The 27,457-nt window shown below is 37.5% G+C and overlaps 1 protein-coding gene across 1 annotated transcript in view; it reads left to right on the forward strand.

Moving 5' to 3' along the window:
- The window catches only part of LOC121388191 (pregnancy zone protein-like), a 94,877-nt gene extending 67,925 nt beyond the window's left edge, over positions 1–26,952 (forward strand). Inside the window, exons 29-41 of the mRNA XM_041519462.1 lie at positions 611–832; positions 1,720–1,853; positions 4,757–4,850; positions 5,592–5,675; positions 7,337–7,445; positions 8,063–8,188; positions 9,164–9,288; positions 12,947–13,169; positions 13,995–14,023; positions 16,214–16,289; positions 17,968–18,111; positions 19,075–19,098; positions 21,455–26,952. Of these exons, the coding sequence (XP_041375396.1) occupies positions 611–832; positions 1,720–1,853; positions 4,757–4,850; positions 5,592–5,675; positions 7,337–7,445; positions 8,063–8,188; positions 9,164–9,288; positions 12,947–13,169; positions 13,995–14,023; positions 16,214–16,289; positions 17,968–18,111; positions 19,075–19,098; positions 21,455–21,612 (1,548 nt within the window). The 3' untranslated portion in view covers positions 21,613–26,952. The remainder of the gene's footprint in view (positions 1–610; positions 833–1,719; positions 1,854–4,756; positions 4,851–5,591; positions 5,676–7,336; positions 7,446–8,062; positions 8,189–9,163; positions 9,289–12,946; positions 13,170–13,994; positions 14,024–16,213; positions 16,290–17,967; positions 18,112–19,074; positions 19,099–21,454) is intronic.
- Positions 26,953–27,457: the final 505 nt, after the last annotated feature.

The raw sequence follows: 27,457 nt of genomic DNA on the forward strand, positions 1-27,457 counted from the left end.
AAGGGCCATTTAAGTTTTTGTTTGTGAGAAATGCCTGGAAATTTTGAGTTGAAATTTTTTGTCGGGCAAGTAATTTTGCTTGACAACAAAGGCAGAATGTTGCGTTCATTTTCAGGGATCAATAGCTGATTGTGACAGCTAATTTTGAATGTTTTATCAACAACTAAAAATCATAAAATATTGGGATATGAATTGTAGTTCGCTTCCAGAAAAATTATGATGAAAAAACCCAGTTATTGGGAATAATGGTAATAAATACTGGACATCTGACATCTGAAATATGTGAGTAAATTTGTACCCCTTCAACGTCGTTTTTGTCAAAAATTAATCCAGCAGTCCGAAGGTTAACAACCTAACAGCCAGTCAATGCTGATATGTTTGGAGTCTCACAATCCATGACAGAAGGTTAACAACCTAACATCCAGTCAATAAGTATGGAGTCTCACAATCCATGACAGAAGGTTAACAACCTAACAGCCAGTCAATAAGTATGGAGTCTCACAATCCATGACAGAAGGTTAACAACCTAACAGCCAGTCAAATGCTACTAAGTATGGAGTCTCACAATCCATGAATGATAGTTTTGTCTTGATTGTGTTTGTTGTTTCAGGACACTGTGGTTGGACTGAATGCTCTGTCAGAATTTGCGTCACGCTTGTTTGTCGGTGGCAACAAGACGGATCTGACAGTCAGAGTTCACGGTCAGAGACTGGACAGGAAGTTCAAGATCAAGAGTGGTGTAAACACGCTGCTGCTCCAGTCAGTGCCGATGCCGTCACTGCCAAAGACCATCACCATCAGCGCCAACGGCACCGGGTGTGCCTTGGTTCAGGTTAGTCATAGTTGTGCACTTTTCCAAATAAACACAATCTGTTACTCTGTTTCTCATACAAACATTAAAAACTGGCTGTGTTATTTGGAGCAAATTCCATCTGTCTGTAACCCGCATGTATATAAGTATATTGTAATCTACAATGTAGAATCCATAGCAATCACTTTGTATGCAAATAGGCTGACTAGATCTATTTATTCGTCTCCAAACATGTGTGCTGTTCTGTGCATTATTAATTGCATACAGGTATAAGCCACTGTAATTTGCACCTTATTGCATTTATATAGAATACTATATGAGTAGCTTTTAGATACCATGAGATATAACTGACATGCATGTAGTTTTCTGTTTTATATATAGATGTCCTCAAAAACCAGGTTTAAAAGACATTTAAAGGTTGATTAGTCATATAATCCATCACACCTCCAGCAGATTTTCTGTCTTACAGCTATAGTGAAACCACTCCAGTTTAAATAGGTTAATGTTCTGCCCTGACATTTACTGTTAAAAGGAACCATGAAAAATGCCTGGTTTTCAGAGACTTCCAGTTTGCAGATGATCTAGTTTTCAGGGACTTCCAGTTTACAGATGATCCGGTTTTCAGGGACTTCCAGTTTGCAGATGATCCGGTTTTAATTGAGGGGTTTCACTAAAATATCCCACCCTATATTTTTTAAATATTACCTATGCATCACATCTCGGGGAAATGCTCTATCTTTAAACTGTATTCCACCCTATTATTTTAATAAACTAGGAAAACTTACCTACATATTTCAAAATCAACAAAGACAACATGACAGCTGGAGTCCTGTTTTTATAAATATTAGCTACACATTTCAGAAAAAATGAAAAAAACCCTTCACAACTGGTGTTTGTGATTTTTTCAGGCTAACGTTCGTTACAACCAGATTCCGAAGAATCTCAATGTCACAGATCCTCGCTTTCACCTGATGATAGAAGTCCGACGAGCCAAGTCAAACAAGAATGACTGTACAAAGCGACTACTCAGAACTTGTGTTGGGTGAGCAGTATATTACTCACAACTTGTGTTGGGTGAGCAGGGTATTAGTCACAACTTGTGTTGGGTGAGCGGTATATTACTCACAACTTGTGTTGGGTGAGCGGTATATTACTCAGAACTTGTGCTGGGTGAGCGGTATATTACTCACAACTTGTGCTGGTTGAGCGGTATATTACTCAGAACTTGTGTTGGGTGAGCGGTATATTACTCAGAACTTGTGAGCGGTATATTACACACAACTAGTGTTGGGTGAGCGGTATATTACTCACAACTAGTGTTGGGTGAGCAGTATATTACTCACAATTTGTGCTGGGTGAATGGTATGTTACTCACAACTTGTGTTGGGTGAGCGGTATATTACTCACAATTTGTGCTGGGTGAGGGGTATATTACTCACAACTTGTGTTGGGTGAGCGGTATATTACTCAGAACTTGTATTGGGTGAGCGGTATATTACTCACAACTTGTGCTGGGTGAGTGGTATATTACTCACAACTTGTGCTGGGTGAGCGGTATATTACTCACAACTTGTGTTGGGTGAGCAGTATATTACTCACAACTTGTGCTGGGTGAGCGGTATATTACTCACAACTTGTGCTGGGTGAGCAGTATATTACTCACAACTTGTGCTGGGTGAGCGGTATATTACTCACAACTTGTGCTGGGTGAGCAGTATATTACTCAGAACTTGTGTTGGTGAGCAATATATTAGTCACAACTTGTGCTGGGTGAGCAGTATATTACTCACAACTTGTGCTGGGTGAGCAGTATATTACTCACAACTTTTGTGTTGGGTGAGCGGTATATTACTCACAACTAGTGTTGGGTGAGCGGTATATTACTCACAACTAGTGTTGGGTGAGCGGTATATTACTCATAACTAGTGTTGGGTGAGCGGTATATTACTCACAATTTGTGCTGGGTGAACGGTATATTACTCACAATTTGTGCTGGGTGAACGGTATATTACTCACTTGTGCTGGTGAGCGGTATATTACTCACAACTTGTGCTGGGTGAGTAGTTTGTTACTCACAACTTGTGCTGGGTGAGCGGTATATTACTCACAACTTGTGTTGGGTAAGCAGTATATTACTCACAACTTGTGCTGGGTGAGCGGTATATTACTCACAACTTGTGCTGGGTGAGCAGTATATTACTCAGAACTTGTGTTGGTGAGCAGTATATTAGTCACAACTTGTGCTGGGTGAGCAGTATATTACTCACAACTTGTGTTGGGTGAGCGGTATATTACTCACAACTAGTGTTGGGTGAGCGGTATATTACTCACAACTAGTGTTGGGTGAGCGGTATATTACACACAACTAGTGTTGGGTGAGCGGTAGATTACTCACAACTAGTGTTGGGTGAGCAGTATATTACTCACAATTTGTGCTGGGTGAACAGTATGTTACTCACAACTTGTGTTGGGTGAGCGGTATATTACTCACAATTTGTGCTGGGTGAGCGGTATATTACTCACAACGTGTGCTGGTGAGCGGTATATTACTCACAATTTGTGCTGGGTGAGCAGTATGTTACTGACAACTTGTGCTGAGTGAGCAGTATATTATGCACAACTTGTGCTGGGTGAGCAGTATGTTACTCACAACTTGTGCTGGCTGAGCAGTATGTTACTCACAACTTGTGCTGGGTGAGCAGTATGTTACTCACAACTTTTAAGCAGTATATTACATGTGTTGAGTGAGCAGTATACTTTTCACAACATATGTTGGGTGAGCAGTATATTACTAGAACTTGTGTTGGGTGAGCAGTATATTTTAACAACACATTTTTTGTGCTGAATAGATCCATATTTTCTAGTAAGTAAGTAATGGACATGCTATTTATATGGTACTGTATTTTAAAGTGGTTACCAGGTGAATACTGTATTGAACTATTTGTAAATTGGTTATAGAATATATATATATATATATATATATATATATATATATATATATATATATATATATATATATATATATATAGTACTGTCTTGTACACTGGTCTACTACAGTGGTTACAGAGTGTATATAGGGTGTATGCTATACAGTGGTTACACCATGTATAGTTTTGTACATATTTTAATACTTGGTATATACTTACTATACAGGGTATATGCTTACTATACAGGGTATATACTTACTACACAGGGTATATACTTACTATACAGGGTATATACTTACTACACAGGGTATATACTTACTACACAGGGTATATACTTACTATATAGGGTATATCCTTACTATACAGGGTATATCCTTACTATACAGGGTATATCCTTACTATACAGGGTATATGCTTACTACACAGGGTATATGCTTACTACACAGAGTATATGCTTATTAAACATGGTATATGCTTATTATACAGGGTATATGCTTATTATACAGGGTATATGCTTACTAGACAGGGTATATGCTTACTAGACAGGGTATATGCTTACTACACAGGGTATATGCTTACTACACAGGGTATATGCTTACTACACAGGGTATATGCTTACTACACAGGGTATATGCTTACTACACAGGGTATATGCTTACTACACAGGGTATATCCTTACCACACAGGGTATATCCTTACCACACAGGGTACATGCTTACCACACAGGGTACATGCTTACCACACAGGGTATATGCTTACCACACAGAGTATATGCTTACTAAACAGGGTATATGCTTACTATGCAGGGTATATACTTATTATACAGGGTATATACTTACTACACAGGGTATATACTTACTATACAGGGTATATACTTATTATACATGGTATATACTTACCATACAGGGTATATACTTATTATACAGGGTATATACTTACCACACAGGGTATATACTTCCTATACAGGGTATATACTTACTATACAGGGTATATAGTACTGTGTTTTAATGTTCTGCAGGTACAGCAGAAGACAGGACCTGAGTAGTGGTATGAGCATGGTCACTGTTAAGATGGTCACAGGGTGGACACCGACAGAGGAGTCACTGAGAGAGGTTTGGACAAGATTTCTTATGGGCATGCTTTTAGGTTCTGTTACAATTGCATTTAATTGCACCTATCCATCCATCCAACCAAAGAACACCCACCCACCCAAACTCACCCAAAAACCCCACCAAATCCATCCATCCATCCATCCATCCATTAAAAGCCAGTGTTTCACCCAATTATCCAGACACCCATCCATCCATCCTTCCATCCATTCATGCACCAATATATCCATCCATCCATTCATTCATCTGTCCATCCATCCATCTGTTGTTCCACATATCCATCTGTCCACCAAAAACCAATCAATCCCTTCATCCAGCCATTCACCCACCCATTCATTCATCCACCCAAATCACACCCATCCACCCATCAATCCGTCTGTCCATCCATCCATCCATAAGCCCAATCGTCCATCCATTCAACCAATAAAAATTCAGTGTCTCATCCAATTACCCAGTCACTCACCCACCCATCCATCCATCCATCCATCCATCCGTCTGTCTGTTCGTCCATCCATCCATCCATCCATCCATCCATCCATCCATCCATCCATCCATCCATCCTTTCCATCCATCCATCCATCCATCCATCCACCCATCCATCCATCCATCCATCCATCCATCCATCCATCCATCCATTCCATCCATCCATCCATCCATCCATCCATCCATCCATCCATCCATCCACCTATACAAATCCACCCAGTTAATAAGATTAAACGTGGACATTTCACTGTTTGATTCCAGCTTCGCAGTGTGTATGCCATACTCAGCATGAAGAGACACGAGTACAATGAAAAGGAAGCCAAGCTTGTGTTTTACTTTGATGAGGTAATTGGAAGATTTTTTACTTTTCTCTTTTTCGTGCTTTTATCCAAGTAAGGTTCAAGCACACTGACCTGGGCACACACACCACAGCTATCTGGACTGTCTGCCCAAGATAGTGTGTTAGTGGTTAGTGAGAGTTAAAGTTAAAATTTGTTTTGTTTAACAACACCACTAGAGCACATTGATTAATTAATCATTGGCTGTTGAATGTCAAACATTTGGTCATTCTGACATTATAGTCTTTGAGAGGAAACCGCTACATTTTTTTCATTAGTACAAAGGTATCTTTTTTATATGCACCATCCCACAGACAGGATAGCACATACTTTGATATAGTAGCAGGGCTTTAGATTGCATCAAAGTCAAAATGGTAAAGGGTGTGCTGAAAATACATATGGCCAAAACATTTGCCCGAAATAACTAAAAGTATATTGACTACTAAACAATTTCAACTCAAAACCTACTGAAATATTAAGCCTAAATTAACTGGAAATAACTCAAAATGCATTTCTGATTATCTATCACTTCCATGTCATATTCTCAATTGCTGAGAACAATACAAAATATATGTTGTGCCCAAATTAGTGAGATCTAAAGCCGTGACTAGTTGTGGGGCACTGGCTAGAATGACAAATATCCCAGACCAGCCAAGTGAGCACTTACCACTGCAGGGCTCGAAATTAAGAATTTGTCACCTACGACATTATTTTAAAATCATTGCCATGGGTGAGACAGCCCACCGACGGCAATCTTGAACCTACCTACAGCAGTCTTTTTTTTTTCAAAGTGACTTTTGCAGCAAATCAACAAGACTGAAATGTTATTTTGCTGTATGTAGACATATTTTAAAACACAGCTGTTAAATACTAGCAGATAATACACACCAGGTATATACAGTTTGTCATCATTGAGGAGATTTATCGACAGCAGAAACTTTTATCCAGTGGCAGAAAAGTGTCGTTGGTGACTCCCCTGACCTACAGCAATATGTATCTCAATGACGGCAATTGCTGTCGATGCCGCCATGAAGTTCGAGCCCTGCACTGGGCTACGTCCCACTCTCTAGTTAGTGAGAGAGAAGATGATCAGACGTCAGCTTGTTGAAGAGAAAAGAGGACCCAGCAGGTTTAGTGGGAGCCGGTGAGGTGCGAACCCAGTACCTGCCAGCTACTACTACAAATATTTATGGAGTAAAAGCAACTGCAGCTCTGGGTGTAGCCCAGTGGTAAAGCAGTCGCCTGATGCACTGTCGGTTTGGGATCGATCCCCATCATTGGGCCCATTGGACTATATCTCGTTCCAGCCAGTGCACCATGACTGGTATATCAAAGGTTGTGGTATGTGCTATCATGTCAGTAGGATGGTGCATATAAAAGATCAATTGCTACTAATGGAAAAATGTAGCAGATATCCTCTCTAAGACTATATGTCAAAATTACCAACTGTTTGAAATCCAATAGCCGATGATAAATAAATCAATGTGTTCTAGTGGTGTCGTTAACCAAAACAAACTTTAACGTTAATTTTTTTTTTTTTTTTTATGAGTAGGCCTACATAACAAAAGTGTTTTGAAATTAATGTTATATTTATAATATTTATTTCACACTGATAAAAGGAACACAATGCACCATGTATAAACTGCAATATTTTAATCTTTTTTCAAGATGGATGCACGACGACGGTGTTTTGATTTTGAGGTAGAGCAGAACCGTGAACTGGCCGTGTCTGCCCCCAAACCAGCTGATGTGCAAGTCTTCCAGTATTATGAAAAAGGTATTTACTTTGACATTCATAGTAATTAATTTTATTTTATACATCGCAATGAAACATATAGATCGACAGAAACCATATAGTTTAGTTACAATGAAAATATAGAAATCATATTTACTTTTTTGTGAAAAAATTCATGATTCACTTATCTCCCTTGTAAATTATTCCATTTCAATTATTAAGGCAAGTGTCGCTTCTTCATGTTTAACCTTTTGAACCCGAGTGGCTGGAAGACCGGCCGTGATGTCAACCTCCAAATACCCCAGTGTCTTTGTAAACAATATCGCTAGGCAACTTCCTGACCAATCAACGGCTTTGTTTTATCAAATTTTTGGTCCACCCAGATAAACGTAAAAGAAATAACAGACAATACTTATAATGAAATTTGAATCATACTTGCAAATAATAACACTAAAAGTTCATATTTTTTGTTCATAAACGATAACGCTCAATAATACAACTTTCCAATATAAAATGACGTCATCAGATATGACATTCTCTGTCCACGTAATTTTTTACTTTCATCGAAAAATGGACAAACTTCTGTTGCTACGTCTGGACCAATGGGATGACGTTATATTGTAATGATTGTAACAGAAATGTAATGATATAACTTTCAGATGTGACCATTATTAAATCGTACAAGATTAAGACGACGTGTGGCACTAAGGCGGAGATTCCATTAGAGAGTGACCAGCGAGTTGATTTCATCGTTCCTGTCCAGATCCGCTCTGGTGGTCAGTCACGTAAGTTAAAGTGTGTTTTGTTTAACGACACCACTAGAGCACTTTGATTAATTAATCATCGGCTATTGGATGTCACACATTTTTGGTAATTATGACTCGTAGTCATCAGAGAAAACCTGCTACATTTTTTCATTAGCAGCAAGGGATCTTTTATATGCACTTTCCCATAGACGGGAAAGCACATACCACAGCCTTTGTCCAGTTGTGGTGCACTGGTTGGAACGCATTCATGTAAGATACTAGTTTTAGTCGATACCTCCAAGGCTAGAATACTAAACCTTTTTAACCCCTTCCCTCCTCTACAAGCTGATGTCTGATGATCTTCTTCTGTCTCCTGTCTATTTGTCTGTCAGTCTATTTCTCTGTCTGTCTGTCTATTTCTCTGTATGTCTCTCTCGCACACCCTGTCTCTGTTATTCAATCTGTCTATGTAGGTGTTTCTTTCTCTGCCTTTCAACCTATCTTTTACTCTCTCTCTATCTCTCTCTCTCTCTCTCTCTCTCTCTCTCTCTCTCTGTCTGTGTCTGACTGTCTGTCTGTCTGTCTCTCTCCCTCTCTCTCTCCTTCTCTCTCTCTCTCTCTCTCTCTCTCTCTCTCTCTCTCTCTCTCTCTCTCTCTCTCTGTCTCTGTCTGTCTGTCTGTCTGTCTGTCTCCCTCTCTCTCTGTCTGTCTGTCTGTCTCTCTGTCTCTCACTCTCTCTCTCTCTCTCTCTCTCTCTCTCTCTCCCTCTCTCTCTCCTCCCTCCCCTCCCCCCCCTCCCTCCCTCCCTCCCTCCCTCGCTCTCTCTCTCTCTCTCTCTCTCTCTCTCTCTCTCTCTCTCTCTCTCTCTCTCTCTCTCTCTCTCTCTCTCTCTCTCTGTCTTTCTCGCTCCCTCTCTCTCCCCCATCCTTCTCCCCCCTTCATATGACTGAAATGTAAATGTTATTAGATGTTAGGACCTATAATATATTCAGACATTATATACTCTATCTTCAGCACCAGTTTCTCGACCAGTCAGAAAGAGGATAACAAAATTCCTCAGTAAACCTACCCACCTGACAATCAAACGTGGAGAAGTGGCCATTTTACCATGTGCTGTGAAAAACCTTGGCTCAAAGATAGTAAGTTTATGGTTGCTGTTTTTTAAATCAAAATGAAACATTTCTGTTCAGGAAGATCCATTATTGCTATTGGTAACGTGTAATTCAAGTACCATCATTAATACATGTTTGATTCCCCCAAAAATAGCTGTCTCAACAGTGTGCTGGGGTATTGTGAAACCAACTTTTCTTTTGTGTCATTTCCTGCATATTACTGGCAGTCAACGCCACAGTACTGACAATCTGTCCCACAAGACATCTCTCTATTACCTTTTTAGATAAATTTCATGTGTTTTGATTGGTCAATAGCCAATGCATACCACAAGTACACCGTCTCATTTGTGGGAAAATACAGAATTTGCCGGGGTGTAAGAAAGTACAAACTGCTGACGAGACTGACAACATTTTCTCCAACACGCCTCACTGATTAAATTTGTTAAAAGACTTCAATTCATTATGAATGGGAATACCACAATTCGGTAAATTTTATTTTTACTGTTTATTTGAAGATTTCTTGAGCACGTTTGGCCAAAAAATGTGCTAGATTGCAGTTTTTCGCATATTAAAATCTAATGCTAGAATATAGCATGGCGTAATCAGTTATTGTGTTAGAACTTGGGCTAATTATCACGAACATATTTTAAGTAATAACTTGACATGCTTTTTTTTTTATAGGTTCTACACATTAATACAATACAACAAATATTTTTGTTCGGCTGTGGGTGTTCAATTTTGTTTTCCCGATACGATTACAACATAATCATATACATTTAAAACATGCAAGATAATAAGGCTCTATGAGTTGTCTCCCTTTGCGAAACAGGCTTCGAAATATTTTCAGGGTAAAACCACCCGGAATCCTTGTTGACACTCTTAATATCCAAACAGCTAACAAAAAACCCAACCCAGTAATACCATGCATAGTTATTTGTTAACAAAAAAATCCAGTGATATATTTTGAGGAATTTGATGTTGTGTTATCTTATTATTATTATGTGTGTGCAATTTGTTTAATAGTTTGAGTGTTAGTGTAATTTTTGTTTACTTATAAAAACAGATCTAAAAGGTAATAAATTTGTTACACTGGTTTTTGACAGGGCATATGGGATTGTACGCCCCTCCAAAATCTGTATTTCCTGAGGCGCATCCCATACGCCCCTCCAAAATCTGTATTTCCTGAGGCGCATCCCATATGCCCCTCCAAAATCTGTATTTCCTGAGGTGCATCCCATACGCCCCTCCAAAATCTGTATTTCCTGAGTCGCATCCCATACGCCCCTCCAAAATCTGTATTTCCTGAGGTGCATCCCATACGCCCATCCAAAATCTGTATTTCCTGAGGCGCATCCCATACGCCCATCCAAAATCTGTATTTCCTGAGGCGCATCCCATACGCCCATCCAAAATCTGTATTTCCTGACGCATCCCATACGCCCATCCAAAATCTGTATTTCCTGAGGCGCATCCCATACGCCCATCCAAAATCTGTATTTCCTGAGGCGCATCCCATACGCCCCTCCAAAATCTGTATTTCCTGAGGCGCATCCCATACGCCCATCCAAAATCTGTATTTCCTGAGGCGCATCCCATACACCCATCCAAAATCTGTATTTCCTGAGGCGCATCCCATACGCCCCTCCAAAATCTGTATTTCCTGAGGCGCATCCCATACGCCCATCCAAAATCTGTATTTCCTGAGGCGCATCCCATACGCCCATCCAAAATCTGTATTTCCTGAGGCGCATCCCATACGCCCATCCAAAATCTGTATTTCCTGAGGCGCATCCCATACGCCCATCCAAAATCTGTATTTCCTGAGGCGCATCCCATACGCCCATCCAAAATCTGTATTTCCTGAGGCGCATCCCATACGCCCATCCAAAATCTGTATTTCCTGAGGCGCATCCCATACGCCCCTCCAAAATCTGTATTTCCTGAGGCGCATCCCATACGCCCCTCCAAAATCTGTATTTCCAGAGGCGTATAATCCATACGCCCTGTCAAAAACCCGCGTAACTAATAGTATTTCATACATGTGTAACCACTCTAGTAATAATGTGTTTATTTTAAGTGTTCGCCAAAAGGATGATACTGAGCATAAACTGTGTGCTCATTACGAAGCGTGCTCAGCACAAAATGTTTATTGTAAGGGCCTTCGTAAACCTTGGCCCTCATGAAAAACAATTTGTCCCTTGGGTTGGAATTGCCTTATCTATACCTCACAACAGTGATAGATTCTGTTAACCATGTTGAGTTACAGATCAAGTTTGACCAATCTGATTAAAATTAGCTCTACTGGTTTACCAGTAGATCTAACAGAATTGCATGGACTCCCATGTCCAGGTGACATTTCATTTATAAATAATAATTTAAATATCGACCAATCACACTTCGCCTTTTATTGCATTATTTAGGAGCATACAAATTCTACAAATATCGGGCGAGACTATTTATGCAATAGGCGAACTTGTTGGTCTGTTTCAACATTAAAAAACAGGGGATGGAGTGCAGTAATAAATTCTGGATTGTATACTAGTATAATATATCACAGTTTTTATCTTGAAAAGAAAATTCAACATTAAATTTTTATATTGAAATTAGTTTCCGACATACTTTGTAATTCACCCGAATCACTTCGTATACACCCGGCATAATTCCGAATGTTTTCAAATTCTTTTCAAATCATTGGCATAATTTTGCAAGTATGGTTTTGATTGGTCGAATGAAAGGTTAACTGGACATGAGCTCCAACGGGGTGCTGTTAGATCCACAGGTAATAGTAATTAACCACGTTTTGACTTTCATGGGGGATTTGCCCATTTTTAACAGAGTTATGGCCCTTGAATTTGTTAAATATGTGACACCAATCAGCTGTGACACCACCCAGCGGTGACACCACTCAGCTGTGACACCGCTCAGCTGTGACACCGCTCAGCTGTGTGGGTTGCCTGACCACTACAGAGGCTAATGGCAGTGAATGAGAAAGTTGAAATTTGTTTTAACGACACCACTAGAGCACATTGATTTATTAATCATTTGGCAGCTGGATATCCAATATTTGGTAACTCTGACTGATAGATTTGGAGGAAACCCACTATACTACATTTATTTCACTATCAGCAAGAGATCTTTTACATATAGTTTGCCACAGCTAAGAAAGCACATATCGCTACCACATCCTTTGTTATACCAGTCACTGGGATGGAGAAAAAACAGTTTTAGATTGGGTCTGTCTATCGAGTTTGATCATAGGCATACAGGTTCCCATTTTTTAGGGGGAGGGGGGAGTAGGCAGGCAGGCTGGTTTTCTCTGAATTTAAAAAAAAAAGCCCTAATCTGATTTACAAATGAATCACTACATATTTTTACATGGATTGCAACTAATTTTGTGGGTAGAATGATGGAAATACAGTGTTAAATAGGTCTTAGGATATCACATTTTTGCTCGAATATCTCTTTATTTTTTTGCCTGAATTCTCGTACGCTTATGGCTTTGATCCTATGATGAAAGCACCACAGCTTTACAGCCTGAGCTAGATACCCCCCCCCCCCCCGTGAGTGAGAAGTCAGTGTGTACCTAGCACGTGTCAGCCTGAATACTAATGGCCAACAAAACTGTGGTGTTAAGCCCTCATATAAAGAAATATTTCCTGATGTTCTTGTATGTCACATTTTGCAGGTCATATGGAAAAAGATGATGCCAGCCAAACTGATTTCTCGTGGAAAAAAGATTGTTGTGCCTAGCAATCGTTTTTACATGCGAAGACCTGGCAAAAATCTCTCTAGTCCAGAATGGAACCTGCACATCCGAGACGTGCAGATGAATGATTCTGGCATCTACGAGTGTCAGATCGGTGCTAAACAAGAAAACTTTTTTATAAAAATAACTCTTAATGTTACAGGTATGAATCGGTACAGTATGAAAACCTTTCAATAGAAATAACTCTGAATGTCACAGGTATGAATCAGTACAGTATGAAAACCTTTCTATAGAAATAACTTTTAATGTCTCAGGTATTGATCGGTACAGTATAAAAACCTTTCAATAGAAATAACTCTGAATGTCACAGGTATGAATCAGTACAGTATGAAAACCTTTCTATAGAAATAACTCTAAATGTCGCAGGTATGAATCAGTACAGTATGAAAACCTTTCAATAGAAATAACTCTGAATGTCACAGGTATGAATCAGTACAGTATGAAAACCTATAGAAATAACACATAATGTCGCGGGTATCAATCAGTACAGTATGAAAACCTTTCAGTAGAAATAACTGAATGTCGCAGGTATCAATCAGTGCAGTATGAAAACCTTTCAATAGAAATAACTCTTAATGTCACAGGTATGAATCAGTACAGTATGAAAACCTTTCTATAGAAATAACTCTGAATGTCACAGGTATCAATCAGTACAGTATGAAAACCTTTCAATAGAAATAACTCTTAATGTCACAGGTATGAATCAGTACAGTATGAAAACCTTTCTATAGAAATAACTCTGAATGTCACAGGTATCAATCAGTACAGTATGAAAACCTTTCAATAGAATACTATAGTACATAGATTTTCATATTAAATATTTACTACAAAAAATTATGCAGGGGTCTAGACTGACGTATGAAGTTTTTAGACGGTTTGGGTCATATGAGGAGTTTAGACTGCCAAATGTGGCTCTTTTCATGGTTTATGAATTCTTAAATACATTTGAATTGTGTATATTTTTCAGGTCCAGTTGCATCTATGAAAAAGCCTGAGGTAAGTACATATCAATAAGATGAAGTATAAAATGCCCATGGCTTTTATGTTTATCAAGCAGTATACTGTTTAGGTTAAACTTGGTGTAACTGTTTGTTTTAAAGGAGCAAGTCCTTGTTTTAACTCGCGGGGGGGGGGGGGGGGGGGGGGAATAGACACCGAGTTTGGTTGATTTACAGATCTGGGCCCCGTTCCACAAAGTGATCTTAGCCCTAAGATCACCTTAAGTGCATATATTAGCTGTGCAGTTACGGTGATCTTAGGGCTAAGATCGATTTGTGGAACGGAGCCCTGTAACACATTGGAATAAAGTTAAAATAGCATGAATGAAGTCTGTAATGCTGAAACAGGGAAATTCCCTCTAACAATAGATGGCTCCATCTCTATAACCTTAACTTCTGAGACCTACGTGCATTTTTAAAATTATGAAAACAAGGGGTGGGTATAGCTCTGTCAGGAGGCCTATACATGTAGCACTCGCCAGAGAAAGAAAGAGAAAGTTTGTTTTGTTTAACGACACCACTAGAGCACATTGATTTATTAATCATCTGCTATTAGATGTCAAACATTTGGTAATTTTGAGAGGAAACCCACTACATTTTTCCATTAGTAGCAAGGGATCTTTTATATGCACCATCCCAGACAGGATAGCACATACCACGGCCTTTCATATACCAGTTGTTATGCACTGGCCACACCAAAGGTGCTTGGGTCAAAGAATCGAGAATACCCTTGGTGAATCAATTCTCCAACTGTTGGTTTTTTCATCCCACCTAGTGCCTATGACTAGTATATAAGGCTCTGGTATGTGCTATACCGTCTGTGGGAAAGTGCATACTGTAGAACAGGAAAGTATTGCGAAAACTGCGAACAACTAATCATCGCAGTACTTTATACATGCAATAATATAGCGACTTTACTAACAAATAGAACAACCAAATTTGTTTAACTACATTGATTTATTGCATATCACACTATCATTCACACCTGCAAGCAGACCTGATGATCGCCAGCCACGCGTAACGGTTTCTTTGTCTTTCGATAACTTGTCAATGCATGCCACAAAGTCAACAGGCTTGTTGGTGTTTTCTTTTATGTTCTTGGCCACAATGTCAGCATACCACTCGGTAAATTTTTCCTTGATTGATAATTTAAACTCTGCATTCACCGATAAATCCATGGGCTGCAGCTCACCAGTACAGCCAGCTGGGACAAATCGCACTTCAAAGGACCGTTTTTGTAGCAGGTCTAAAAATTATTGACATCTATGGGCTGCAAATACATCGAAGATTGCCAATGATTTCTGTCGTGCTGGTAGTCGGAGTTCTTTCTTGACCCTTTTGGCGTATGGAACCAGCACATTGTCAACGTAGTCCAGCATCGTCTGCTCGTTGCTCCAGTGATTGGCCAAATGTGCCGCTTTTGTAAAACAACACAACATGCCACACATGGCGTGCAAGCGCTGTTCAACGCTGACATTTGAGTTACTTCAGTCATACTGAGTGTGTAATGCACATCTCATACCTGCATACTGGTCTCTAAATGTAAGCTATGGCTATTAATTAAAACAACACAACATGTTTATTGTCTTTGAGTACCAGCTAAGGTCGCAATACTTTTCGTGTAAGCTACATCTGATGTCGCAATACTTTCTACACACAGTTTGGGCTACTGTTGGCATATCGCAATACATTAATGGCGCAATACATAATGGATCTACAGTATTTAAAAAATCCTTTTCTGCTAATGGATAAATGTATCGGGTTTTCTCTAAAACTACATGTCGGAAGTATGTATCAAATATACATGTATATAATCCAATAGCCGGTGTCTCATCTTTGTAGAAGTCAGAAGTCAAGTGTTAGGTCTTATGTTATTGGTTCTAGCAGCAGCTACATCAATTTTTGAATTGATATTAGTTCTTATTTTGTTGTGCAAACAAACTGTAATTCTCAAACTAATTAAACAGTCATAGTTACAATCTTAAATATAAGTGTTTAAAAACAATAAAACAATTAACATTTTAATTAATTTTGTGATTTAAAAAAAAGAGAACATCACTTAATATACTACAGTTTGAAGTATATTGTAACTGCTAAACTGTCTCAAAGTCCAAGAAATCAATCATGAATTCTACATGTTAAAACATGTTGGTTTTTGTTTTTTAAATTATATTTATTTGTACTTCAGACACCAATTGGATGTCCTATTTGCCTAGCAACAAGACCTGATGATTTCAGGGACATCGTTTGTAAATCAGATGCAGGTAAGAAAAGAACATTGATACATTTCAGCAATATGCATGATCTTCTGGTTGCATTACATTTAGTGGTGAACTTGATGGCAAAGTTTTATGATACATTACAAAATATTTAAATAGGTTCTTACAAATAAAACAAATTATGCAATGTGTTATGGTAAAGTGAGGGTAACCAGTTTGATTTTGGTTGAAACAGAATTGACTGTCACACCAAGCGTTGGTTAAATGTGCTACAGACTGCCGATAGCCAATCACTAACCACCAGTGAGCCAACATGGAACAAAATACTGAAGCCAAAATGGGGCAAAAAATTGTGAGCAAACATGGGGCAAAAGATGGTGAGCCAAAATGGGGCAAAAGATTTTGAGCAAACATGGGGCACAAGACTGCGAGCCAAAATGGGGCAAAAGATGGAGAGCCAAAATGAGGCAAAAGATGGCGAGCCAAAATGGGGCAAAAGATGGTGTGCCAACATGGGACACAATCCGGTGAGCCAACAGGGGACACAATCTGGTTAGCCAACAGGGGACACAATCTGGTCAGCTAACATGGGACAAAATATGGTTAGCCAACATGGGATACAATCTGGTTAGCCAACAGGGGACACAATCTGGTGAATCAACAGGGGACGCAATCCGGTTAGCCAACAGGACACAATACAGTGAGCCAACAGGACGCAATCCGGTTAGCCAGTCTGGTGAGCCAACAGTGGACACAATCCAGTGAGCTAACAGGGGACACAATCTGGTGAGCCAACAGGGGACGCAATCCGGTTAGCCAACAGGACGCAATCCGGTGAGCCAACAGGGGATGCAATCCGGTGAGCCAACAGGGGACACAATCTGGTGAGCAAACATGGGGCAAAAGATGGTGAGCCAAAATGGGGCAAAAGATTGTGAGCAAACATGGGGCACAAGACTGCGAGCCAAAATGGGGCAAAAGACGGAGAGCCAAAATGAGGCAAAAGATGGCGAGCCAAAATGGGGCAAAAGATGGTGTGCCAACATGGGACACAATCCGGTGAGCCAACAGGGGACACAATCTGGTTAGCCAACAGGGGACACAATCTGGTGAATCAACAGGGGATGCAATCCGGTTAGCCAACGGGACACAATACAGTGAGCCAACAGAACGCAATCCGGTTAGCCAGTCTGGTGAGCCAACAGTGGACACAATCCAGTGAGCTAACAGGGGACACAATCTGGTGAGCCAACAGGGGACACAATCCGGTTAGCCAACAGGACGCAATCCGGTGAGCCAACAGGGGATGCAATCCGGTGAGCCAACAGGGGACACAATCTGGTGAGCCAACAGGGGACACAATCCAGTGAACCAACTGGGGACGCAATCCGGTTAGCCAACAGGGGACACAATCCAGTTAACCAACGGGACGAAATCCGGTGAGCCAACAGGAGACACAATCCGGTGAGCCAACAGGGGACACAATCCAGTGAGCCAACAGGGGACACAATCCAGTGAGCCAAAAGGGGACACAATCCAGTGAGCCAACGGGGGACACAATCCAGTGAGTGGACAAAGAAGCCTCCGATTGTCTATTACTGGTCCACTGACAAGTTGTTCTCAGTAGTGATGGTCTTAAATGTATTAAACAAATTTATTTATAGCTATTTTAATAATTATATTTAATTATTATATAAACTGAATTTGTTTCCTTTGCTTTCAGTTTATAAAGTAATATCGGGACGAAATGGAAAGTTGCCCATGAAGATAAAAGCAAACCTTCGGACCCGCCGGAAACAAAAACTAGATATATTCGTCAACTTCACAATAGCAGAAAACTGTATCTGTTCTCTCATTAATCCTCCACGTAAGTTATTTGTTTTCACTTCTCATTGCATTAGGTGTCTTTAATTATATGATTCCACAAATAGCTGCTATAAGAAAAAAATCTTATTGAAAATAAAACTTTTGTATATTGTTAGTCAGTATAGCTAAGTAGTTCTGGTTTGATGGGTTTATTTCTAACTTGCTGACCAGAGTCATGGAATCGGACTTGAGTCGCTTCAAATTCACATTTGATGATTTGTAAATGAACAGATATATGTAACTGTATCTCAACCAAGTGTGCGTTGGTGGGCCCACTGGGCTATTTTTCGTTGTAGCCAGTGCACCACGACTGGTATTTCAAAGACCATGGTATGTGCTATTCTGTCTGTGGAATGGTGCATATGAAAGATACCTTGTTATGAATGGGAAAATGTAGCAGATTTCCTATTTAAAACTGTCAAAATTACTGTATGTTTGACATCCAATAGCCGATGATAAATAAATCAATGTGCTCTAGTAGTGTTTTTTAAACAAAACAGACAGACTTTACTCAACCAAATGCTCTTCCTCAGAGCTACATTCCACTTTTGCTCATAACCAAAAAACCTGGAATAATCTCTCCATCCATGACCCTTTAAAGAAAAAACCCATTATGAATGTGCTAAATTCATTACTGGCAAGTAAAATGTAAGCACACCAAACCAACACTGTGTAGAATATATTATATATTAAGTAGTTTTAGACATTTAATTTTTTGTCAAAGGTTTAGGCCATTATAAAATAAATAGTATATTTTTATCCCAGCCTACCTTCTTTTTTTAATTGATTTTTTTTACTCATTGCGTCTTAATTCTAATGTCTTGAAAATAAAATTTTAAAAATATATAAATTTCACCCTCACTTTCTTTTTAAAAAACAAAATTGGGATACACATCTAGCATTCAATTTATAATGGCCTTAGTATAAAATGATGCATAAATACTGTACGTATCACACTTTGTAGGTTCTAAAAACCGAGGTCGCAGAGGTAAGTTCTCTCATCTAAATCTGCTTACTTCTTATTTTCTACTGATAGAGCAATCATTTACAGCTAAATTAAATCCTTCATTTTATGATTTGTTCTTCTATTATTTGATAACTGTGTACATGCACTTGCTTGGACTTATAGTTACTAATAAAATATCACTGACTGCCAAGAACAATACACAGAATGTTAACCTGCCATTAAAATATACAAACAAATTGGCTATAAAGTTTTTGCACTATCATGCAGGCATGTGATTCTTCCGCTTTTTAGCGGAATTCCGCTTAAAATAAATAAATTATTTTATCGTAAAATAAATCCGTGAAAATGTTTTCATTTCCCTTTATTTTCAGTTTTTTTTTTATTATTGCACTTCCAGTAAACCATTTTCTTAATGCTGTTCGCTTACCTGTAGACAGTGTACCGCGATATAACACTGATGACCAGTCAAAGAAATCACTGCGCTTTTGTATGATAGAACATTTTTAGTTTTTTTTAAGAATACCAAATCACATGCCTGATCATGGCAATCAACTGAATGCCTAATGGATCATTTAACTGAGACCAGTTTAAGCAACATGCCAAATAAATGTGTAGTTAATTGAATGAATTAATGTTTAACAACATCCCAGCATGAAAAATACATTGTCTATTGGGCGTCAAATGCCTTTACCTTTGTTTTACACCAAGTAGCCAATGTATTTTTCATGCTGGGGTATCATCAAACATATTGATCATAAAACAATTGTTTTTTGCATTTACCATAGTTTGACACCCAATAGCTGATGTCTTTTTCGTGCTGGGGTGTCGTTAAACATTCATTCATTCATTCATTCATTCATTCATTCATCAAACATACATTAATTTAACTACACATTTATTTGGTATTTTTTAAAAATATATATAGTTCTCTATATTCTTAGTCAAGTAGGAGTTTATATTTATAAAGTTAATCTCAGACTTCATTTTGTATATACATGTATATAATACATACATTTAAAAAAACATTTGTTTAAAATAACATAGCAATGTTCATACACTGGTTTAAATTTTGGTAATTAGTTTTCCATAACTTAAAACTTTTAAATAATTATAGGTGTACATGGCTTATCAGACCTGGGGATGTTGTGACTTTAGTTTAACTTTAAAACAAAAATAGCCAAAACTTTCAATTCAAAGTTGCCTCCCCTCCACACAGAAAAAAAAACAAATCACCCATTTGTCTGTTACAGAGTTTTGTTTTTAAAAAATCTAAGAGTGAAAAAAATCAACTGGTGAAAATATTGAGGAAAATGATCATCACAATGTAGCCAAAATTTGATTTCTGCTTACAGTATATTTTAAAATACATTTATTTTTGTCAAAATAATATATTTTTCGCTTTTGATTTGTAAATTTTATTTTATACATGCTTTAGCTTTGCCAGTATACCTTGCTTATTTTAAAGTCTTTCTTAGTACTTTACAACAATGCATGGGGTAATATATTTTTTCTGATTCAGTTTTGTTTTTGGCATATTTTTTTTTCACTTGCAATGTTTACGTTTTTAAACTGCCATTCTTCTTTCCATAGCAACCACATAATGTACAAATTGTTCTAGGAGTTATAAAATAAAAGTTACATATCATTATTAACTAGTTTAAAACTACAAGCCTATGGAAGGCATATTTTATGTATTGGTTAAGTAGGAGGGGTGGTAGTGGTGGTCAGAACTTTCTAGAGAGTAAAGTAAATTGTCTTCATGTGAAACATCTTACCCGAAACGTGATTTTTCTAGCATATCTTAGCATGGGTGACATTACTTGAATGAAATAGTAATGTATACTGGGGCATAACCAGAGAGGAAAAAACACCAAGGCAAACCCAGACCTGTAAAATACATATCACTGTCATGGGAAAAATAAAATAAATCTGGAGAAATTCCAGACGAAGCAAGCGTCTCGTCTACCTCATGCTGGCTACGCCATACCATAGTATGTTTACAAAGTTATTTTTTCTTGTTTATGGTTTTACATATGAAAATATATATGTATTGGTAACATATGGGATATGATGACTATGTAGAAGGATGGATAAAGTATTTTCAGAAGAAAAATAAAACATTGTGAAACCCTACAAAACCAGACCGTATGTAAACCGGAATTCCCTCAAAACCTAGATATTTTTAAATAACTGTCCTGAATATAACCTCTCTAAATGAGTTTCCCTGTAAAACCACTTTTTACTTGGTCCCAGGGGTGTCCGGGTTACAGGGGTCTTACTGCATGTACTTCATCAGACAGTCTTTCAGCTGCCATGACACACAGACTTTAATGGGTGTTGAAGTGGGTTTTTTACAATTAGAAATTTCTCGTTTCAGTAAAACGAATTCTGGTGTTGATGAAGAATGTGACCCTGTCCGAAGACACGAAGTTAAGCCTTGATTCCCGGACCTACGTGATCAGCATCGACAATAACAAATCACTGGAACAGGAAGCCAGACGGCAGGTTCGCCGGTGTAAGCGCAAACTGACGTAACATGGAAACAAGATGTTGCTTATGTAACATGGAAACAAGATGTTTCTGACGTAACATAGAAACAAGATGTTACTGTTGATAAAAAAAAACCCAGCATTAGATATACCTCATTTTAATGATTTCAAATTGCTGTGCTTTCTGTATATATATATTAGTTGTTTCTACTTTTTAATGTTAATGTCAGCTATTTTGATTGGGTAGAGTGGAATGTCATCAATTTAAATCAGTTAATGGTCAGTGTTTAATATTTATTTTAATTGGTCATTGTTTAATATTATTTATTTAAATGGTTAATATTTAATGTCAGTTATTTTAATTGGTCAGTATTTAATGTCAGCTATTTTAATTGGTCAACATTTAATGTCAGTTATTTTAATTGGTCAGTGTGTAACATAATCAAGTTCAATTGGTCAAAATTTGATGTCAGCTGTTCAAAGGAAAAAAACCTAGTTTGAACATGTGTAAATGGACAGTAAATTTAGTTAAATCTACAAAGCTGTAACACATCTGGATAGAGTTACAATGGAGTCAAACCAAAGTCTGTGATGTTTAACTGAGGAAATACTGTTTAAAATAACTAGAGCTTGTCTCAATAACCATTACTTCTCAGATGTACATGTACATGCATTTTTAAAAATATGAAACATTGAATTTGTGAGACTAGAAACATTACTTCTCAGATGTACATGTACATGCATTTTTAAAAATATGAAACATTGAATTTGTGAGACTAGAAACATCAGGATGACCAGAAACACTTTGATAATTGATAATCTAAACAATTAAATCTAGGTAATGTTTTATTTCAGTCGTCTAAAAAAAAGTCTCCAAAAGTGAAAAATATGCCTGTCTCACCCTTTAATTTGTTTCAATATCAGCTATTTTAATTGGTCGGCTTGTAACACTGAGTTTAATTGGTCAAAATGCTCTGTCAGCTATTTTAATTGGCAATATCGTCTATTTTAATTGGCACTGTCAGCTATTTTAATTAGTAAAATGTATTTATGTCACATGAATGAAATTTGGTTTGTTCAAATAAAAGCAATAAATTATTATAGATGATACACGAAGGTTTATAAGATACCTTTATAGCCAATTAATGTGGTCAGATAATGTAGCAATAAAATAGGCCTACTTATACAATGTATTTTGAATTTCTTTAAAAGCCTAAATCTTTAAGTAGTGTTTCCTACACCTGAATAGAATCTTCCTGCAACTTCAATCATTGAACTGTGTAATTTTAGCGATATACTACCCTGTCCTGTAGATTGACAACCAGAATGTAATTTATGATATTGCAGTCCATTAAACATGATGAGTTTTCTATACTAGTTAGGTGTAGTTTGTCTTAATATAATAAAATGAATTGGCCTACACGCAGTTCCAAAAATAATGCAGCTTGCACAATATAGTCGAATGTATATACATGTATCTACCAAACGTTATGTATATTTTGATGTATTTGTTGTATTTTGTTGACTGATATAAATGTAATTTCCTATGTTTTAGTTTGTCTAACAATTACTCTGTTGGTTTTCTTTATTTATTGTAATAACTGATGTCATACCATTTTTGTAAGAGGTTTAGTGTTATATAAATATACATTAAAACATTTTTACTGTTTTATTAAAAAAAATCTCTTTACTATGTAAAACCATTTGGGTTTAAATGTCAGTGTTATTTTATGGCATTAGTTACCATTAAATATCTTTTGTTGTTTAATAATATATATTTTTTTAATATTGGCATTATTTTGATATTTGAATGAATTTTCTTTTTAAATTTTAATATTATTCCAGTATACCATTGTTTATTACATTGTATATTACAATTCTTCAATATAATGATGACACTAACATATTTACATTTATATACAACACTGGATCTATGCCAATGTATCAGCTGCAGATTCAAGGTGGCAGAATGAAACAGTGCACCCTCCCCTATTCCATTTTGAAAATTTACTTTCACTGCTTAAGAATGCAGTTCTTTTTTTTTAATTAAAAATTGTGCATTCACATGTACATCATTTGTCAAATTGTAGACAAACATCAAGATATATACTCATTAAAACCAGTAGGGTCATTTTGTTACCTACTGTTATACACAAATGTATTATGTTAGCATATTTTGATCACAGTCTTTCTAAACACTGAAAACTTTTAGCCTTGACATCCAAATATGATTCTGTGCAATGCGTATCACTGCAGACCAGTGCATATTGATCCATCTTGTATTCTGCTGCTGACACACTGCTGTTTAATATGGGTCAATGTAGATCAATCCAGTTTCAGCCGAGACACACTGCTGTTCAGTATGGGTCAATGCATATCAATTCGGTTTTGGCTGAGACACACTGCTGTTCAATACGGGTCAATGCAGATCAATCAGGTTTCGGCCAAGCCACACTGCTGTTCAATATGGGTCAATGCAGATCAATCTGGTTTCAGCGGACACACACTGCTGTTCAATATGGGTCAATGCAGATCAATCCGGTTTCGGCCGAGACACACTGCTGTTCAATATAGGTCAATGCAGATCAGTCAGTTTTCGGCCAAGACGCAACAAACACTTGTGAGAGGACACTTTGTAGAGAATTGCAACAAATGACATCATCTTTGTACAAGATTTTGTGGATGTTGGGAAGTTTCTTCTCATGCCAAAAACAAAATGGAAGAGATTTGGTGCATGTTCCTTAGTCAAAGTGCCCACAATATGTTGTTTCCTAGTAGCATTTCAGAAGAAACAAGAACCAAAACCTCATGCAGTATTGACCACCACCACCATTTTGCAAATAGTATGTCACATGACTTGCACTATGTAATGTAAACCAAACCGAACTGAAACGTATTTGCCATGGTACCGCAGACACACCAGAATCCAAAACCGAACTGACCAGTAAGAGTGCTGCTCAATCCACATACCGGTATGTATGTGAATTGACCACAAATCAGATTGACAAGATTTGGTGTGTCACGACCTGTATCCTATCCAGTCATTGTGCACTGATATGGTTTAAAGTTGGGTGTGTTAACAATGTACTTATGCTTTGTAAAACTAAAACAACAGCATTTTGTAGCCCATGTAAAGAAAAATGCAGAAATGGTCTCTTCATTCTTAATTACTTTTGCAGAGTATGTAATTTGGTACACCATGGGCATTGTTGTAACGGTTTAAGGAAGGAAGAAATATTTTATTTAGCGATGTACTCAACACATTTTGATTATAGTTATATGGCATCAGACATATGGTTAAAGACCACACAGATAATGAGAGAGGAAACCTGCTGTCGCCATGTAGTAAGGGCTATTGAACACTCGCCATCCCACATCTAGGACACACCAGTGTTTGTTACACCAGTTGTAGAGCGCCCCACATCTAGTACACACCAGTGTGTGTTACACCAGTTGTAGAGTGCCCCACATCTAGTACACACCAATGTTTGTTACACCAGTTGTAGAGTGCCCCACATCTAGTACACACCAGTGTTTGTTACACCAGTTGTAGAGTGCCCCACATCTAGTACACACCAATGTTTGTTACACCAGTTGTAGAGTGCCCCACATACCAGTGTTTGTTACACCAGTTGTAGAGTGCCCCACATCTAGTACACACCAGTGTTTGTTACACCAGTTGTAGAGTGCCCCACATCTAGGACACACCAGTGTTTGTTACACCAGTTGTAGAGTGCCCCACATCTAGGACACACCAGTGTTTGTTACACCAGTTGTAGAGCGCCCCACATCTAGGACACACCAGTGTTTGTTACACCAGTTGTAGAGCGCCCCACATCTAGGACACACCAGTGTTTGTTACACCAGTTGTAGAGCGCCCCACATCTAGTACACACCAGTGTTTGTTACACCAGTTGTAGACCACGCCACATCTAGTACACACCAGTGTTTGTTATACCAGTTGTAGAGTGCCCCACATCTAGTACACACCAGTGTTTGTTACACCAGTTGTAGAGCGCCCCACATCTAGTACACACCAGTGTTTGTTACACCAGTTGTAGAGCGCCCCACATCTAGTACACACCAGTGTTTGTTACACCAGTTGTAGAGCACCCCACATCTAGTACACACCAGTGTTTGTTACACCAGTTGTAGAGCACCCCACATCCCACTGATATTACACACGTCTTTACATAATTTTGTATGATTTAAAACCTAGTTATTGACATAATCCCTTGAATATAATGTTGGACATAGTCTATATAGTGCCACTGTACATATAGTTTGTTACCGGGTACCTCATTTTGTCTGTAAATGTTGTGCATGCAAGCTTCCAAAAGCTGTGTTAAAAAATGGCAACATTTTTCTAGATATTTATCATTTTAAAGTTTTATACATATTACGTGAACATTTTGGTTGATTTGGATGTTAACATTTTCAATTTATTTTTTATTTTTTATTTAACCAAGTTTTAACTAAGACTACATGGATTCCATCAACAAAAATGATTTCTGCTGGCACAAAATGGGCTTAGTTGAGCAACTTTTATGGAATAGTCAGTGTTGCAGTGAAATTCTTGTCAAATTGTAGTGATGTTTTTTAAATTTATATCTGTATAATTATGTTGTCAATTTATTGTAAAAATTATGTACAAGTATTTCTTAATTTTCTATTTTATTTCAACTATTTAGTTATTTTGAAATTATGTGTAACTTGTTACTAATTTTACTTTGTTAAATAGTGTTTGGAACTTAGGAATTGCCTGAAGATCTAATAAAAAAAAAGTAGACATATTTTTGAAATAACGTTAAGAAAAATTTATTTAAATGACTGCTTTTGGACTGAATGTACATGTAGTGAAACTGCCAATTTGACAATTTGAAATGGGTATTACAAACTGTGTTGTATAGTGGACAGAGGCATAAGAAAGCAGCATCTTCCACTGGGTGCCTATAGGCAAAAGATGGATTGCCACTTATGTATCATGTGAATTTGTGATCATTTAAGTTACTATTACCTAAATAAAGTCGGCTATGTAATATCTGCTGCCTTCTGTTGCTATCATAAAACTAAGATGGTACAAGTGGGATCTGATTTTTTAATCTGAATTCTGAATTTGTATATTGATAAAAACAAATGCCTGATATCAGTTTGAGGTATTGCTCTGTAATTTAACAGCGGATAGAAGGAAAGAATTTGAAAAGTTTGTTCAACGAAAATAAGTTCCAGATGATCTGTTATGTGTATTGTAAGGATTTCGATTTGGTGTATTACTAATTTTACTGTTTTAATTTTGTTTATCACAAGTCAAATTGTTTTGGTGTATGACATTTTTTAAGCGGCTGTACATGTAATTTCAATAAAAATAATTATTACAAAAAAAAAAGATTTCATTTTATGATTTTCTGTCGGTATTGTCAAAGATAAAACAAACAAATCCAGACTTTTAGATACTTAACATTTTCAGACATGGAGCTCATAGATAATGGAATGTGATAAAAAATCAACTGTTGCAAAACAACAACTTTGATAAACCTGCTATGCGTGTAACGTGTAGTATGTTAATGACCTAAAAACTAAATAAACTATGCGTGTACAATTAATTATTAACTGTAATAAAATGTGATCAGTTTGATATTTCATTCTCCCATCCCTAGCCATGCAAAACAGGTGTATTCCATGACGTCAGCCCATGCGGAATAAATCAGTCTTGCATGATCACTTGACTTCTGTTGTTTGAGCTGATATTAACATTGGGTGACGTCACATAAACGGCAAAATAACAAAATAACGGAAGAAATGCATTTTATATTTCATAAAAACAAGGAAACATGCTGTCATAATGAAATTATACTATCATTTTCAGTTTATACTTTTAGTATAAACCATTT

This window comes from Gigantopelta aegis, chromosome 2 (assembly GCF_016097555.1).
Source record: "Gigantopelta aegis isolate Gae_Host chromosome 2, Gae_host_genome, whole genome shotgun sequence".
Taxonomy (NCBI): domain Eukaryota; kingdom Metazoa; phylum Mollusca; class Gastropoda; order Neomphalida; family Peltospiridae; genus Gigantopelta; species Gigantopelta aegis.